Here is a 13339-nt window from a genome sequence, read left to right as displayed (position 1 = left end):
ACTCCGACAACGATCGTATGAGCCGGCTCATATTAAGAAGGGGTAGTCTTTGCCCTAACGAATCGCGGCCGTTCTGATCTTGTACGAGAGGGTGGTTCACCGTTACTAACTTGACTAACTTGAACGGTCTCTACCGCCGAGGGTGGAGGCGGAGACGAGAGCCAACTCGAACGTGAGAGGGGATTATCTGCTGAACCCACTTTCACGACTTCTACTCCCAACGTCGTCTCTTCTGGCGATGACAATGGAGGTGGAGGCAGTTGGTCTTCCTCTAGTTTGGCAGGTGGTCTCGTTAATGCCGGGCCGTTAACTAGGGCACTCTGCTTCTGGTCGAGGGACACCGCCACAGCAGTAATATAGTCCACCTCAGCTTCAGTAGCACGAGGAATTTCCAATCGAGGCGTCAGCTCCACATCGGGGGTAAAGAAGGGCGGTTTCGAGAATGTGGCGAAAGGAGTCGAGGGCGCTGCCGGAACAGGATTGATGATCGGTGGGGGCGAGAGGAAGGTTTCCGGGGGTTGGATATTGCTTGACGACAAGGACAGCGTTGGTGGAGATGATGAAGAAAATGTGTGTGGGGACTTGGTGGATGGTGGGAAATTGAGACAATAAACAAAGGAACGAACTTCCTCTGATGAATCGGAACCAAGTAAACGGATGAGATACGAGATGGTAGGCGGATAACCGTGGGTAAAGTGCTTGTCTTGTGTTGGAACGAGAAAATGCAGCGTCAGCATAAACTACCCAAAGCCCATGTCTATAACTCACAGCACACAAGGCTAACGAGCCTGGACACTGCGATCCGCACATCGATAACTGGATCTTGAGCCAAGCCTCTAAGGACTTTCCAAAACGATCCTTTCGATATCTCCAGAGGCCCCAGTGCCTGCGACAACGCGAGCGCTTGAATGCAATAAACGAATCTAATGTAAGGGGATTCGATGTCGCCAGATCAGACGAAGTGCAAGTACGTTGACACCCATACTCACGTCGTTCTTCGTTTCGAGGTATCTGCAATCGCGAACGACTCGACATCTGCCCGAAGCCGCTTGGCCGCAACCGTGGAAACACCTAGGTTTTGAATGCATGTTGGCAACTGAACCCACAAACGGGGAAAAGTCAAGGAATATAAAGCGAGAAAACGGAAGGCCTCGTCAGTAAATCCAACCCCAAAGTTACAAAATATCCTCTCACAAAATCAACGGCACTCTCCCGTATAGCAGCCACGGGATCCACAAGAGCCTTCATGACAAGGCTCCTCACCACATTGCCCTCCTTCCTCAAAATCCCACTCAAGACACCCAATTTCCTCGAGAACGCATCCCTTACCCTCCACCCAAACCCACTTTCCCCTCTGCTTTTAGAGGACGACGACGGTGCTAGCGGTAAACCCCCTTCCCCTCCAGTCCTGCGCCCCTGCTGAGACATTCGATCGAAATCCTCGCCCGCCCACATCCGCTCCAACTCCCTGCCAATGGGCCCCCGCTCAGTTTCGTCGATCGCCTCCAAAAAGACATCGAGGGACTCGATCGCCTTGATCTTAATCTCCTCTTCTTCCTCCCTCTCAGTCCATCCCGAGCTGCCTTCCGTTATGCCACCCATTCCAGGGTTATTACCGCTCCCATGCCGAAGGAGGCCGTAAAGCACAGGCACCAAATCCTCCACAGCGGCTTTGGAACCCACGATTTTCGCCATCTCTCCAATCGACGCCGCAAGGGTCTTCCGGACTTTTGCGTTCACACTTCCCGCACTCGGCTTATCGGTTCCCGTTTGTGCGGCGCCAGCAAGCTGAGCATAAAATGCCTTCAACTCCCCCCACCGATCTCTTCCCAACGTAAGCGCAACAGCAGGGAAACTAAACGCGCGTATAAGATTCTTCTCGAAATGTGTCCCCTCCCCCCGAGCTGGTATCCCCATCATTTCTTCATCTCCCTCACCATCAGTATCGTTAGGAAAATCCGGCTCGGCATCCGACGATTCTTCTCCACCACCATCCCCTCTATCTGGTGTCTGGAGGTCTGCACCGAGAAATGGAGCAGACCTTAAGCCAGAGTTGCTCATCTGTTGAAACGACGATGGAGTGATCGTATCCATATGACGAAAAGGGGGTCTCCTCATCCCTGTCGTCGAACCGCCAACATTGGGGGCAGCACCAATAGCCTTGACCTTCCCCATGAAGAGATCAATCAGCTCGCTAGGAAGCCCATCTTGATCATCGCAAAACGTATGTATGACCTCCCCGAGAATCTCGAGCGTCCCTAACCGAACGGATCGAGAAACATCGTGTGTCAAAGTCGTAAGCTGGGAAATGGCATACGATCTTCTCTCGGTAATGGCAAGGCGGGATAGGAGTCCGGGAAGGGCAAATAGAGCTGAGTAACGAACGCGCCACTTGCGATCAGAGATGAAAGAATTGTAGAGAGGAAACTATGACCCCCCCGGACCGAAAATATTCCGTGTCAGTTCGCGGTCTAATTTTTCGGTGTTGAAGGACAGGCTCACCAATGAATGGATGACTTCCTCATCCGAAATGACTTTGGCCAAAGCACCCAGAGCATAAGCTGCTTCCCTTCGTACCCAGTGTACTGGGTCACTCCCGACACGTTCCACCTCCTCAAGGAACGCAGGCGTAACATCGTCGTTCAATGGGCCTACTGTCACGTCATAGGGAATCAGCATCGATGACCCAAAAATTAACACGGGAGAATGTCCTACCACTAGCGGTGACAGCAGCAATTAGACTCATGCTTGCAACGCGCCCAACTGCCGCTTCTTCTGCTTGGTCATCCTCGGGATCATACGGAACCTCATTCCTGTTCACAGTCGTCGGAGCCGTGGGGGCTCCTGCATTGCTGTCCGGTGATGGAGGACGGTTAGCGTTCAATGTCAACGAGGATGTTGCTGGGGATTGAGGACATGGAAGTTGTTGTCTTTGATGCATACGTCCAATGGCCCCACTCGATTGTTGGCCGTCTTCTAGCGACACGGTAGACCGCAAAGACGAAAATGAGGGGAGTGTCAAGGAAAGGAATCCCATCGAAGAGGCAGCACCACTGAAATCTTCCCCACTGACCAACGCTTTAGCCTCACCCCCTAACCCCACACCATCGGACGAAGAGAATGGACCGGGTGACACTATATCATCAGAGGAAGGAGCTGTCTGTACCGATAGAGAGAGCGAAGGGGTAGATTCAACCGTGGTCCAAGATACCGCCGACAGAGCAGAAGGAGATGATTCCGCTGCTCCGGAATGACCAAGGGTGTTGTCCTGACCCTCCGAAGCAATCGGTGGAAGATCTGCAACACTCCCCGCCGCAGATCCCCATGTTGAGCTCCATCTCTCTGTTTCGTCGTCATCCCCATCTCTGCCTTCGCCGGCGACTGGACCTGCCTCGCCCCCAAACTCCCCTTGATCATGCTCCCAGTCGAGCCTTGCCATCCCGATCACTACCCCGAACACAAGCTCCCTCTCAATGATCCGCCTCTCCTTCGAACTAGGCATACCACCCCAGCTGACCGGTCCAGCTTCTAGCTCTTTCACGACACTCCACCCACCACTCCCCGCAGAACTACTGCTCGCAAAACTGTGAAACGTACTGCTTAAAGCGCGACTTCTCGCATCTGTGACAGCTTCGGGCGATTCACGCAGGCGGGCAAGAAGTTCGACGATACCCCATCTTGCGGCGTCACCTATGGAAGGATTTACACTGAGAAGAAGGGATCCAAGGAGTGGCGTGAACGTTTGTACGTGGAGTTTCGGTCGGGGTGAAGGGGTGTCGTCAGAACTGGAGGCGGAGGGATCTGCATTGGTTACGCCCGCTTGTTCCTCATCTTGGACGTCTTCCGAATCAATGACCTCGCAGTTCTAAATTGTCAACAACCCAAGAAGTACCATCCACGAGTGGATATCATCGGTCAGACATGGTTGGAGGCAGAACGCAATCGGAGGACGAGAGTGCCAAAAGCAGCAGGAGCTACTCACAACAAAGAACCACCACATAATGGGTACCAGCTCCGACACAAAGGCCTCCCTGACCGAATCATCTGAAAAAATAAACAATTTAGGAGTAGATGTCAGTTCAAAGCACAACAGAAGGAAAATAGAGAACATAGCACCCACCTTGATCGGTTCCCAAACCATTCAAAAGAGGCAGTACATACTCCACCGCCTCATGCGGCGTAATCAAAGGCAAGAATTTCGCCAACGTCCGCGAAATATACACCCTACACGGAACACAAGGAGGCACACACGCCAACGCCGACGTGAGCAAAACCGGAATAACGAAAACGCCGCCAACAGACGTAGAAAAAGAAACTCACCGATGGAAAACGGCCCTACTTCTCGAAAACAAATAAATCTTCTCTAATGGGCCCAACTCCTCACCCTCCTCAAAAAACATATCGATCCCTTGCTCTCCTTCCCCTCCCAGACCCGACTCGTAACTCCCTCCACCCTCATTCCAATTCCTCAATGCCTCCGCACTTATGTACTCCCCCCTTTCATCCGCCGGACTCGGAATAGGCGTACCCAGCGCATCCAAATTAAGCGTCAAACAAGGTCTCATTGACCCACTCCCTCCTCCCGCGCTCGTCGAACTCGATCCATGCATACTGCTCACCAAAGTTGCACATGGTGATGGCGGACACGTGGGGGACGTCGTGCACGAAACCATAGAAGTAGATGCAGACGTATACGTAGAAGGGGACCCAGGCATTGAAGAAGACCTAGATGATGTGGGTGATGCATAAAAGTGCGTGGCCGTCGTGGAAGACGTGGATGAAGGTGAGACGTAAAAATGCGTTGCATGAGTCATTACACTGGATGCTGGGGTCGGTGTGTTGGAGCTAGGCAATGGGGGTGAGACAAAACACTGGATCGCGCCAGGGGACGTCACGTCCTCCTGTACCTGTGCCACCAGTGTCGTGAAATCGCCGCCACCCGGCACAGGGAAGATTATTGGCGGAGGCGGTAAAGGTATTGTGAGTGGTAGTGGTGGCGGTGGCGGTGGCGGCGGTGGCGCGGGTGTGTGATGTTGATGGGGTGATGGTAACAGGGAGGAGGCAGAAGCAGGGGCAGAGGCAAATGCAGTACTGGGGACTTGAGGGAGTGCCACGTCCGAGACAGGAGCAGAGGAAATGTTGGAGTTGGCGTCGAGATCTGAAGGGGCAGCGGCAGCTGCAAGAGGCTCAAGCCGGACGGATAGAGATAAAGCCGGCGAATCTTCTTTCGCTGGTGATGTTGTTGTTGTTGATGATGTCGGCATGGGTGCAGGCGAAGGTGCCGACGGAGTCTTGAACGAAGATGAAGGCGATGATGTCAGCGGCATTGAACTCAACGAGTTAATCATGCTCGAATTAGGTAATGTGGAAATCGAATTGGACACGATGAGGGATGAAGTAGCATCTTCGTCATCACCGCCAGGTGTAGAAGGGTTATGAGGTACTGTAGAGGATATCGATCTTTCGAGAGGTTCTGGACTTTGCAACACCGCACCGAATTTCGCCACCTTCATCCGCCGCTCCTTCAGCCCCTTCTTCGGCAACGATGATGCAGGGGGGATTAAAGACAATGGCCGGTCTTCCCCCCCTTCACCCAAAGATGATGGCGGAAACGCTGACGAAGGAATATACGATCGATGATCGTGAGCGGCCACTTTTGCATCACAACCCCCCAATGTCATTCCCAAAAGATTGCGGTTGCGAGTCCCCGGTTCAGCCCAACGAGGTGTCAGTGCGTCAGAAAGCAAACGGAGGTGCGATAACGAAAAGGAGAGAGAGGACGCATCGGGAACCGGGTTAGAATGTCCATGCCGTCATGACCAATCGCATTGCACGGAAAAAAAACGAAGACACCAACCCCCCCACATGCCACCAACGCATCGAGTTGGGTGTGGTTCAACCAAGCGATCAATCGGTTAAGCCAATGAAATGAAACGATTGAGTTGTCCAGGAAGCAAAGCCAATGATTAAGGTTTTCATAAGCATGGAAATAAATCGTGTGGTGCGTTGAATTAAACGCCCCAATCAGCGAATATGACCAATCAACCAACCGAGTCCATAGACCGAGGGAGATGTGAAGAGAAGAAAGGAGAGTATACATCAGCCAATCATCACGCATCCAATTACTCAATTACAAAGACAAAAACAAAAAAAATTGAGCGCACTCGCATGACCGGTGGGTGGAGTTGCGCCATGGGGCCAGAAATGCGAGGTGGCGCTGGGTGACCGAAAGGTATCCACCCTCAACAGTCCACTCTGGCCAAGCGCGCACGTATCATGCGGAGGCAGGAGGGGAGTCAAGTGAAGGGGAAAGGATAGAAAATAGAAAAGCAAAAACAGAACAACCCACTACTCACTGTACTCAAAGAAACTGCAACGTTTTGAGCTGATCGACCGACAAGGATAGTCCTCCAAAGTAATAAACATAAGAGAATTCCAACGGTGTCGATGAGAGATTAGGGAAGGGCAGAGGGTGTAGCGGAATGTAGGTAGTGGACGCTGTTGGTGTTGACAAAGTGGATGAATGGGTTGTTGGGCGCTGATGGTGATGACAATGGTGACGAATAGATCACCGCGTTAGCCCGAACGAGTCGATCAAGAGGCTGAGGCGAGCACGCGCGCTGGGAAAGAGGGAGGTGGATGATATCAGGACGACCTCAAGGCAAGCAGCAAGAGCAAATCGGTTCGAGTCCCCCAAACAGGCGCAAAAAAGAAACACTGTACTGAACGCGGTTCAAAGATTAGGAGTACGTCACAGAGAAAAAGCAAAGTCAGAGCAAGGGAAGAAGAAGCTCACACAGTCACGGCGTGTGAGCAGTGACACAAACCCGCCTCCCCCGCAAGCGAGTTGTCGAACGTTTTATATGGTTGTGTGTGTGAGGACGCTGACGCTATTAAGCGATGATAAAATCCAAGTGCGTTTTACGTGTATGTAGTTACGCTTTTTGCGGAACGAAGGCGTGATAGGTTCCGGTCGGCTCCAGCGCACGGTGGAGTCAAGGTGTGTGCAAAAAGAGGGGAAAAGGGAAGTCGTTCTTTCGTCGTTCGGGATTGGACAGAGCGATGAAAAGGATCTTGATAAAGTGGACACCGCGCAAAGTTAGAGGCAGGCAGAAACAGGGTCGGAGCGGGGGCAAGGGTGAGAGGGATGAAGGAAGGGGTCTATACCAACACGATGACAAGCGGCGCCACCGTGAGAATGATGGTGACGGTGACGATTGAGTATGACGGGATGTTACCACTCGCAAATGCCTGGTCACCGAGAGCGACTCGAGGACGAGTCGAGCAGAGATATTGAGGGTGCGATGAATAAGATATCCTTGATGATTAGCGTTCGTGTGCCCGCGCGCGTGTCCTCACTGAGTCACTAGAGACCAAGCTAGTGCCTGGTACCTGGATCCGATTGTTCGTTCTTTTCCCGTTCTTTTTTATATTTGCAATTTGATCACTGGGTCCGCTCGATAGATGTGAGCCGCAAAGTCGGGCGGGACAAGTGACTCAGATCAAAATAAAAGATTTCAAGTAAGACGTTAGGGTTGAGATTGAGGTTTTGTAAGGCACCGGAAGTGGCGGCAATGTCGCGTGCTTGTGTTTTGGGTGTTTTAGGTTATTATTTCTGACCAGGGTGTCACGAGGAAAATGCCAATTTGTCGGGTTTCAGCTCCTACCGGACCTAGCTTGGGGATGCTGGGTCGATCCGACGCCCCTATGCAGAGAGGAGCTCAAAGACGTCCCTGGCCACTGTCAATCGGGTCCGCTTGGCTGTGAACAGTCTTAATCACTGTGGGAAGCAAGCGTACAGTCAACGAAACAACCATTTTCCTGGTATTTACTATTAGGCAGCTTTTCGTTAAAAAATAGTCACAGTGAGAAGTAAATCACGGTAAAAAAAAACATCAGGAAACCCAAGGACCGGAGTATCTTACGGTGGGATACTCTAAGGGAAAACACCTGGAAGGTGTGCGCTGTTTAAAACTCGGAGGCCCCTGAGTAAATTTGACCGGGTTCCCCGGACGCGATCGGTTGATGATTTACCTGTGATCCCGAGGTATCGTACTAAGGATGTACCAGGTTGTTGTCGCATGTTCTTCTCCGAGTAATTTATGACGGGATACCCAAGTACTGACCCACGTTTTGTACTTTGGGGCAGAGTGGTGTTTTACTTATGTGAATCGCCGTATCATACTGTGCGGCCCTTGGTTCCTTACTTTGGACAAAACGTTGTACCGGGGTACGATAGATGAATTATTTATTTATTTCTGAATACCACCGTAGGACTGCACTGGTGATATATATGTGTTGGAAGTTGGACGGTGCAAAGAAGTTTGTTTCGGGTAATAACACACCGTAGTCTTCGGCAAAGCGTCTAAGAAATGAATGAGTAGAGGAAGCGAGCAACATGAGGGTGAGGATACGAGTGTTGATGGGAGATCGATGTTTGTAGTGGCGCGAAAAGGAGTAATTCATGTTCGCTCTTGGACAACATATGCAAGGCTGCTGCACTACATAGAGAGCTTGTGTAAACGTGTTCAGGAGGTCATCACCAAAATTAAAAAGAATCAGAAGCGTTTGACAACGGCAAAAAGCGGTGTATTGTTGCGTCTTGCTTTATGCGGAGTAGTCTCCACGTTGCGACTCCCTAGCACGTCCGGCGCAGGCTTCAAAACCAAACTGAAGGTTGGAACGCCGCTCTAGCGTTCCATTGTCGCCAGATGTCCCTCTCACGTATCGAAGAGGTGGACGAGGATTTCGATTCAGTTCCTCATCCAGTCAACCACGATGCGCTCACGTCTAGTGGGGCATTCCCACCAAACACTGGTTTCTCCCATGGAGACGGAAATATCAAAAACGATGACTCTGTGAGCACACGTAGCACCCTGGCATTCGACTTGATGACTGAATTGTCCCCCAGGAGGGTTTCTTTGAGACGGAATTCGGCTTGAATGTTCTAGATGCTATCGAGCCAACTGAGGATAGCGTCCTGCACCCTCCTCTTGCGCGGACTTCTTCTGCGTTTACTGCTTTTTCTAATTTCTCCACTGTCTCTGGATTTTCGACTTTTTCGAAGGGATCGGTTCTCTCGTTTCGCAGCACTGGAGCCAAATATTCCCTAAAGGATCTCTGCGATCAGGTCATCGACAAACACATCTGGCTTCAAGCGGCGAGGATTATCAGCACATCCTGCTATTCTCAGTCTCGGAACCTGGTTCTACATCGCTTCCTCATCTTTCAATTGCGCCGTCCAGAGAAAAAGGACATATGGCTGCGGATTGATCGAAGAGCCGGTTCAAGTATCGGCTTACTCGTGTTAAAACTCGGGAAAACGAGTGCCAATGATACGGTGAGTGGTCCCTGTCGATCTGTTGCCGACTTTGCCGCTGACGGCCTCGCAGGCTCAGCTCTCGGCGTCTAAGGAAGCACTCGTTGGAAACGGGCGCCAGGAAAATATTCAAACGTTCAGAAGAACGCCTTTCCTCGGTGATTTTGGTGATTATCTTCGTGTTATCTGCGAAGAACTGCTAGAGTATAAAATTTGGCCGGTATGATTCCGTCGCGATAAGGCCAATGAAGCAAGCTCACGACTACGATCACTGTAGGAGAACTGCTGGATGTTCTGTTCTCTCCTTCAAGAGCACCTTGGGATCTCGGGAGATGGGCACTACATCTTCGGAGGCCCGGTTGCTCGTAACACAGCACGTCTTGTTCGAACGAGAATATCTGAGCGAGCAGCGGCTCATGTGACACCCTACACGGTAAGCCCTATATAGTATAATCAATTGGGAAGTGGTTAATCTGGTAGAAGATTATGGCGGCATTTCAAAGTGCCGCTTGGGTGTGTGAACCTTTTCATCCCGTCAATTTTTCGACTCATTGATTCTACAACAGACCTTTAGCCCTCGGTGGCAACCCTTAAATCTCACAAAGCCGATCGGGTGGCTTTCCCACTCGATTGGGACATTTCTTGGCACAATTGCCTACTCAGCGCAGGACCTAGATACCCGCGACAATTCCCAACGCGTCCCGGATTGGATCACGAACAAGGACGATCTTCATTCCCGTATTGCTATACACTGCATCGAGACCCTTTGTCGTTTGCCAGGGGAAAATATTCTACAACTGTCAAACCCTTTAGTCCTGAACTCCGACATCCCAGACCTTACTCTTCAGATCCAGTCGAAAATCTCCTCCGATGTTCAATATGCAGCTCTCTATGGCCTTCTACATGTGGCGGAAATTGAAAATCCTTCAACGGAGTTCTTAAGCAAATTAATAACGTTCTTCGCTGAATCAATGATCAAATGGTTGCAAGTGTTGAGTTTACTAGGGGCGACAAGGAATGCTCTCGTTGAATTAGATAAAGTTACTATGTGGTGTGCGGTATGTGATTTGCGTTTGAGTGCCCAGTCATTAAGGTGTATAATGTCAATTCATAGAGTGGGAGCCGCCAATTACCGGACCAAAATCTGAAAAAGTCTTTGCTCCAACTGCTATTACCATGTCGTCGCTTCACCTATCAAAACTATACAGTCATTTCGGCTTCTGCTGGACATATCGTACATTCAGCTCTGTCTCATTTACCCGACCCAACAATACGAGGGAGCGGCTCTGTAGAGGGTGGTTGCCTTACCATCAGAGGACACGACGACTCGGTGACCTCGGTTTCATTCTCGTCTGATGGATCAAGGATAGCCTCGGCATCAGGGGACAAGACAGTCCGAATCTGGGATGCAGTCGCCGGGGAAGAACTCAAGGTGCTCCGAGGGCACACCGACTCGGTCACTTCCATCGCGTTCTCGTTTAATGGTTCCAGGCTGGCGTCGGCTTCCGATGACGAGACGGTACGAATATGGAGTGCAGTCACTGGGGACGAACTCAAGGTGCTCCGAGGGCACACCGGCTCGGTCCAGTCCGTCGTGTTCTCATCCGATGGATCCAGGCTGGCATCGGCTTCCGATGATCGGACGGTGCGAATCTGGAGTGGGGTCACTGGGCACGAACTCAAGGTGCTCCGAGGGCACACCGACTCGGTCCAGTCCGTCGCCTTCTCATCCGATGGATCCAGGCTGGCGTCGGCTTCCGATGATCGGACGGTGCGAATCTGGAGTGGGGTCACTGGGCACGAACTCAAGGTGCTCCGAGGGCACACCGACTCGGTCCAGTCCGTCGCCTTCTCATCTGATGGATCCAGGCTGGCGTCGGCTTCCGATGACGGGACGGTGCGAATCTGGGATGGGGTCACTGGGCACGAACTCAAGGTGCTCCGAGGGCACACCGGCTCGGTCCAGTCCATCACCTTCTCATCTGATGGATCCAGGCTGGTGTCGGCTTCCGTTGATGAGACGGTGCGAATCTGGGATGGGGTCACTGGGCACGAACTCAAGGTGCTCCGAGGGCACACCGGCTCGGTCCGGTCCATCACCTTCTCATCTGATGGATCCAGGCTGGCGTCGGCTTCCGTTGATGAGACGGTGCGAATCTGGGATTGGGTCACTGGGGATGAACTCAAGGTGCTCCGAGGGCACACCGGCTCGGTCCGGTCCATCACCTTCTCATCTGATGGATCCAGGCTGGCGTCGGCTTCCGTTGATGAGACGGTGCGAATCTGGGATTGGGTCACTGGGGATGAACTCAAGGTGCTCCGAGGGCACACCGGCTCGGTCCGGTCCATCACCTTCTCATCTGATGGATCCAGGCTGGCGTCGGCTTCCGTTGATGAGACGGTGCGAATCTGGGATGGGGTCACTGGGGATGAACTCAAGGTGCTCCGAGGGCACACCGACTGGGTCCTGTCCATCACCTTCTCATCTGATGGATCCAGGCTGGCGTCGGCTTCCGTTGATGAGACGGTGCGAATCTGGGATGGGGTCACTGGGGATGAACTCAAGGTGCTCCGAGGGCACACCGACTGGGTCCGGTCCATCACCTTCTCATCCGATGGATCCAGGCTGGTGTCGGCATCCGGTGATTGGACGGTGCGAATCTGGGATGGGGTCACTGGGGATGAACTCAAGGTGCTCCGAGGGCACACCGACCGGGTCCTGTCCATCACCTTCTCATCCGATGGATCCAGGCTGGCATCGGCATCCGATGATCGGACGGTGCGAATCTGGGATGGGGTCACTGGGGATGAACTCAAGGTGCTCCGAGGGCACACCGGCTCGGTCCAGTCCATCACCTTCTCATCTGATGGATCCAGGCTGGCGTCGGCTTCCGTTGATGAGACGGTGCGAATCTGGGATGGGGTCACTGGGGATGAACTCAAGGTGCTCCGAGGGCACACCGGCTGGGTCCTGTCCATCACCTTCTCATCTGATGGATCCAGGCTGGCCTCAGCTTCCAATGATCAGACAGTGCGAATCTGGGATGGGGTCACTGGGGACGAACTCAAGGTGCTCCAAGGGCACACTGACTCGGTCTGGTCCATCACCTTCTCATCCGATGGATCCAGGCTGGTCTCAGTTTCCAATGATCGGACGGTGCGAATCTGGGATGGGGTCACTGGGGACGAACTCAAGGTGCTCTGAGGGCACACTGACTCGGTCCAGTCCATCACCTTCTCATCCGATGGATCCAGGCTGGTCTCAGCTTCCAGAGATCAGACAATGTGAATCTGGGATGGGGTCACTGGGGATGAACTCAAGGTGCTCCAAGGGTCCAGTCCATCACCTTCTCATCTGATGGATCCAGGCTGACCTTGGCTTCCAGAGATCAGACAATGTGAATCTGGGATGGGGTCACTGGGGATGAATTCAAGGTGCTCTGAGGGCACACCAGTCCATCACCTTCTCATCTGATGGATCCAGCTGGCCTTGGCATCTGATGATGGGACAGTGCAAATCTGGGATGGGATCACTGGGGATGAACTCAAGGGCACACCAGCTGGGTCCAGCCCATCACCTCATCTGATGGATCCAGGCTGGCCTCATGATGGGACAGTGCAAATATGGGATGGGGTCACTGGGGATGAACTCAGGAATCTACAAGGGAGGAGTCTGAAGACTGGATGTAACCAATCACTGCATTCCAAGCTGTGGTTTTCACTTCAGAAATACCTTAGTTACCACATGTTTCTGAGAGATTTCTGATGGTGATCCTAAGATCTGTTTTTCAAGAAATATCTTTGTCCCAACAGGTTAGAAATATCTCAGAAATATGAGACCATGTGGGATGTTATATCGCTCATATTTCTGCAATGACATTTCTTCAGGAAGCACAAGGATACTGCACAATGCAAATAAGAATGATGATGTGCACAAGTCATCACTATCTGGATACAAATTGTTTTGAAACAAACCAACACTCTCATTTTTTACACAACATGTTGTAGTAAATTCTATGC

The 13339-nt window shown here is 52.0% G+C and overlaps 4 protein-coding genes across 4 annotated transcripts; 1 reads left to right on the top strand and 3 right to left on the bottom strand.

Annotated features, from left to right (window-relative positions):
• Positions 1–757: 757 nt before the first annotated feature.
• EI90DRAFT_2938589 (armadillo-type protein) lies at positions 758–4400 on the bottom strand (the record flags this gene model as incomplete). The annotated part of the gene is made up of 13 exons (XM_039055201.1): positions 758–923; positions 990–1096; positions 1195–1345; positions 1427–1550; positions 1617–1904; positions 2100–2427; positions 2503–2654; positions 2719–2806; positions 3137–3532; positions 3629–3826; positions 3986–4044; positions 4121–4224; positions 4321–4400. 13 exons carry the CDS (start codon positions 4398–4400, stop codon positions 758–760), a joined length of 2241 nt encoding a protein of 746 aa, XP_038910600.1.
• An 844-nt stretch (positions 4401–5244) lies between these two features.
• EI90DRAFT_3079321 (uncharacterized protein) lies at positions 5245–6346 on the bottom strand. The gene has a single exon (XM_039061825.1). The coding sequence runs from the start codon at positions 6116–6118 to the stop codon at positions 5729–5731; it is 390 nt and encodes a 129-aa protein (XP_038910599.1). The 5' UTR covers positions 6119–6346; the 3' UTR covers positions 5245–5728.
• Positions 6347–7824: 1478 nt separating this feature from the next.
• On the bottom strand, positions 7825–8565 carry EI90DRAFT_3079318 (uncharacterized protein; the record flags this gene model as incomplete). Its single annotated transcript, XM_039061824.1, has 1 exon — positions 7825–8565. A coding segment is annotated over exon 1 (214 nt), but the record flags the coding sequence as incomplete, so codon positions are not given.
• A 6-nt stretch (positions 8566–8571) lies between these two features.
• On the top strand, positions 8572–12829 carry EI90DRAFT_2509592 (WD40-repeat-containing domain protein). The gene is made up of 7 exons (XM_039053157.1): positions 8572–8858; positions 8912–9340; positions 9393–9539; positions 9597–9752; positions 9803–9832; positions 9886–10377; positions 10434–12829. The coding sequence occupies exons 1-7, from the start codon at positions 8712–8714 to the stop codon at positions 12522–12524; spliced, it is 3492 nt and encodes a 1163-aa protein (XP_038910597.1). The 5' UTR covers positions 8572–8711; the 3' UTR covers positions 12525–12829.
• The last annotated feature ends 510 nt before the right edge of the window (positions 12830–13339 follow it).

Source organism: Cantharellus anzutake (genome assembly GCF_015039405.1).
Source record: "Cantharellus anzutake strain C23 chromosome Unknown EI90scaffold_79, whole genome shotgun sequence".
Lineage (NCBI taxonomy): Eukaryota > Fungi > Basidiomycota > Agaricomycetes > Cantharellales > Hydnaceae > Cantharellus > Cantharellus anzutake.
Note: the sequence above shows the minus strand (reverse complement) of the source record. Positions and strands in the feature narration are given on the sequence as shown.

Bases quoted from the DNA above. Each gene is read 5' to 3' on its own strand.
- EI90DRAFT_3079321 (XM_039061825.1), bottom strand. From the start codon at position 6,118: ATGCGTGATGATTGGCTGATGTATACTCTCCTTTCTTCTCTTCACATC.
- EI90DRAFT_2509592 (XM_039053157.1), top strand. From the start codon at position 8,712: ATGTCCCTCTCACGTATCGAAGAGGTGGACGAGGATTTCGATTCAGTT. The intron at 9,753-9,802 runs GTAAGCCCTATA...ATCTGGTAGAAG, and splicing joins CTCATGTGACACCCTACACG to ATTATGGCGGCATTTCAAAG. The intron at 10,378-10,433 runs GTATGTGATTTG...GTCAATTCATAG, and splicing joins AAGTTACTATGTGGTGTGCG to AGTGGGAGCCGCCAATTACC.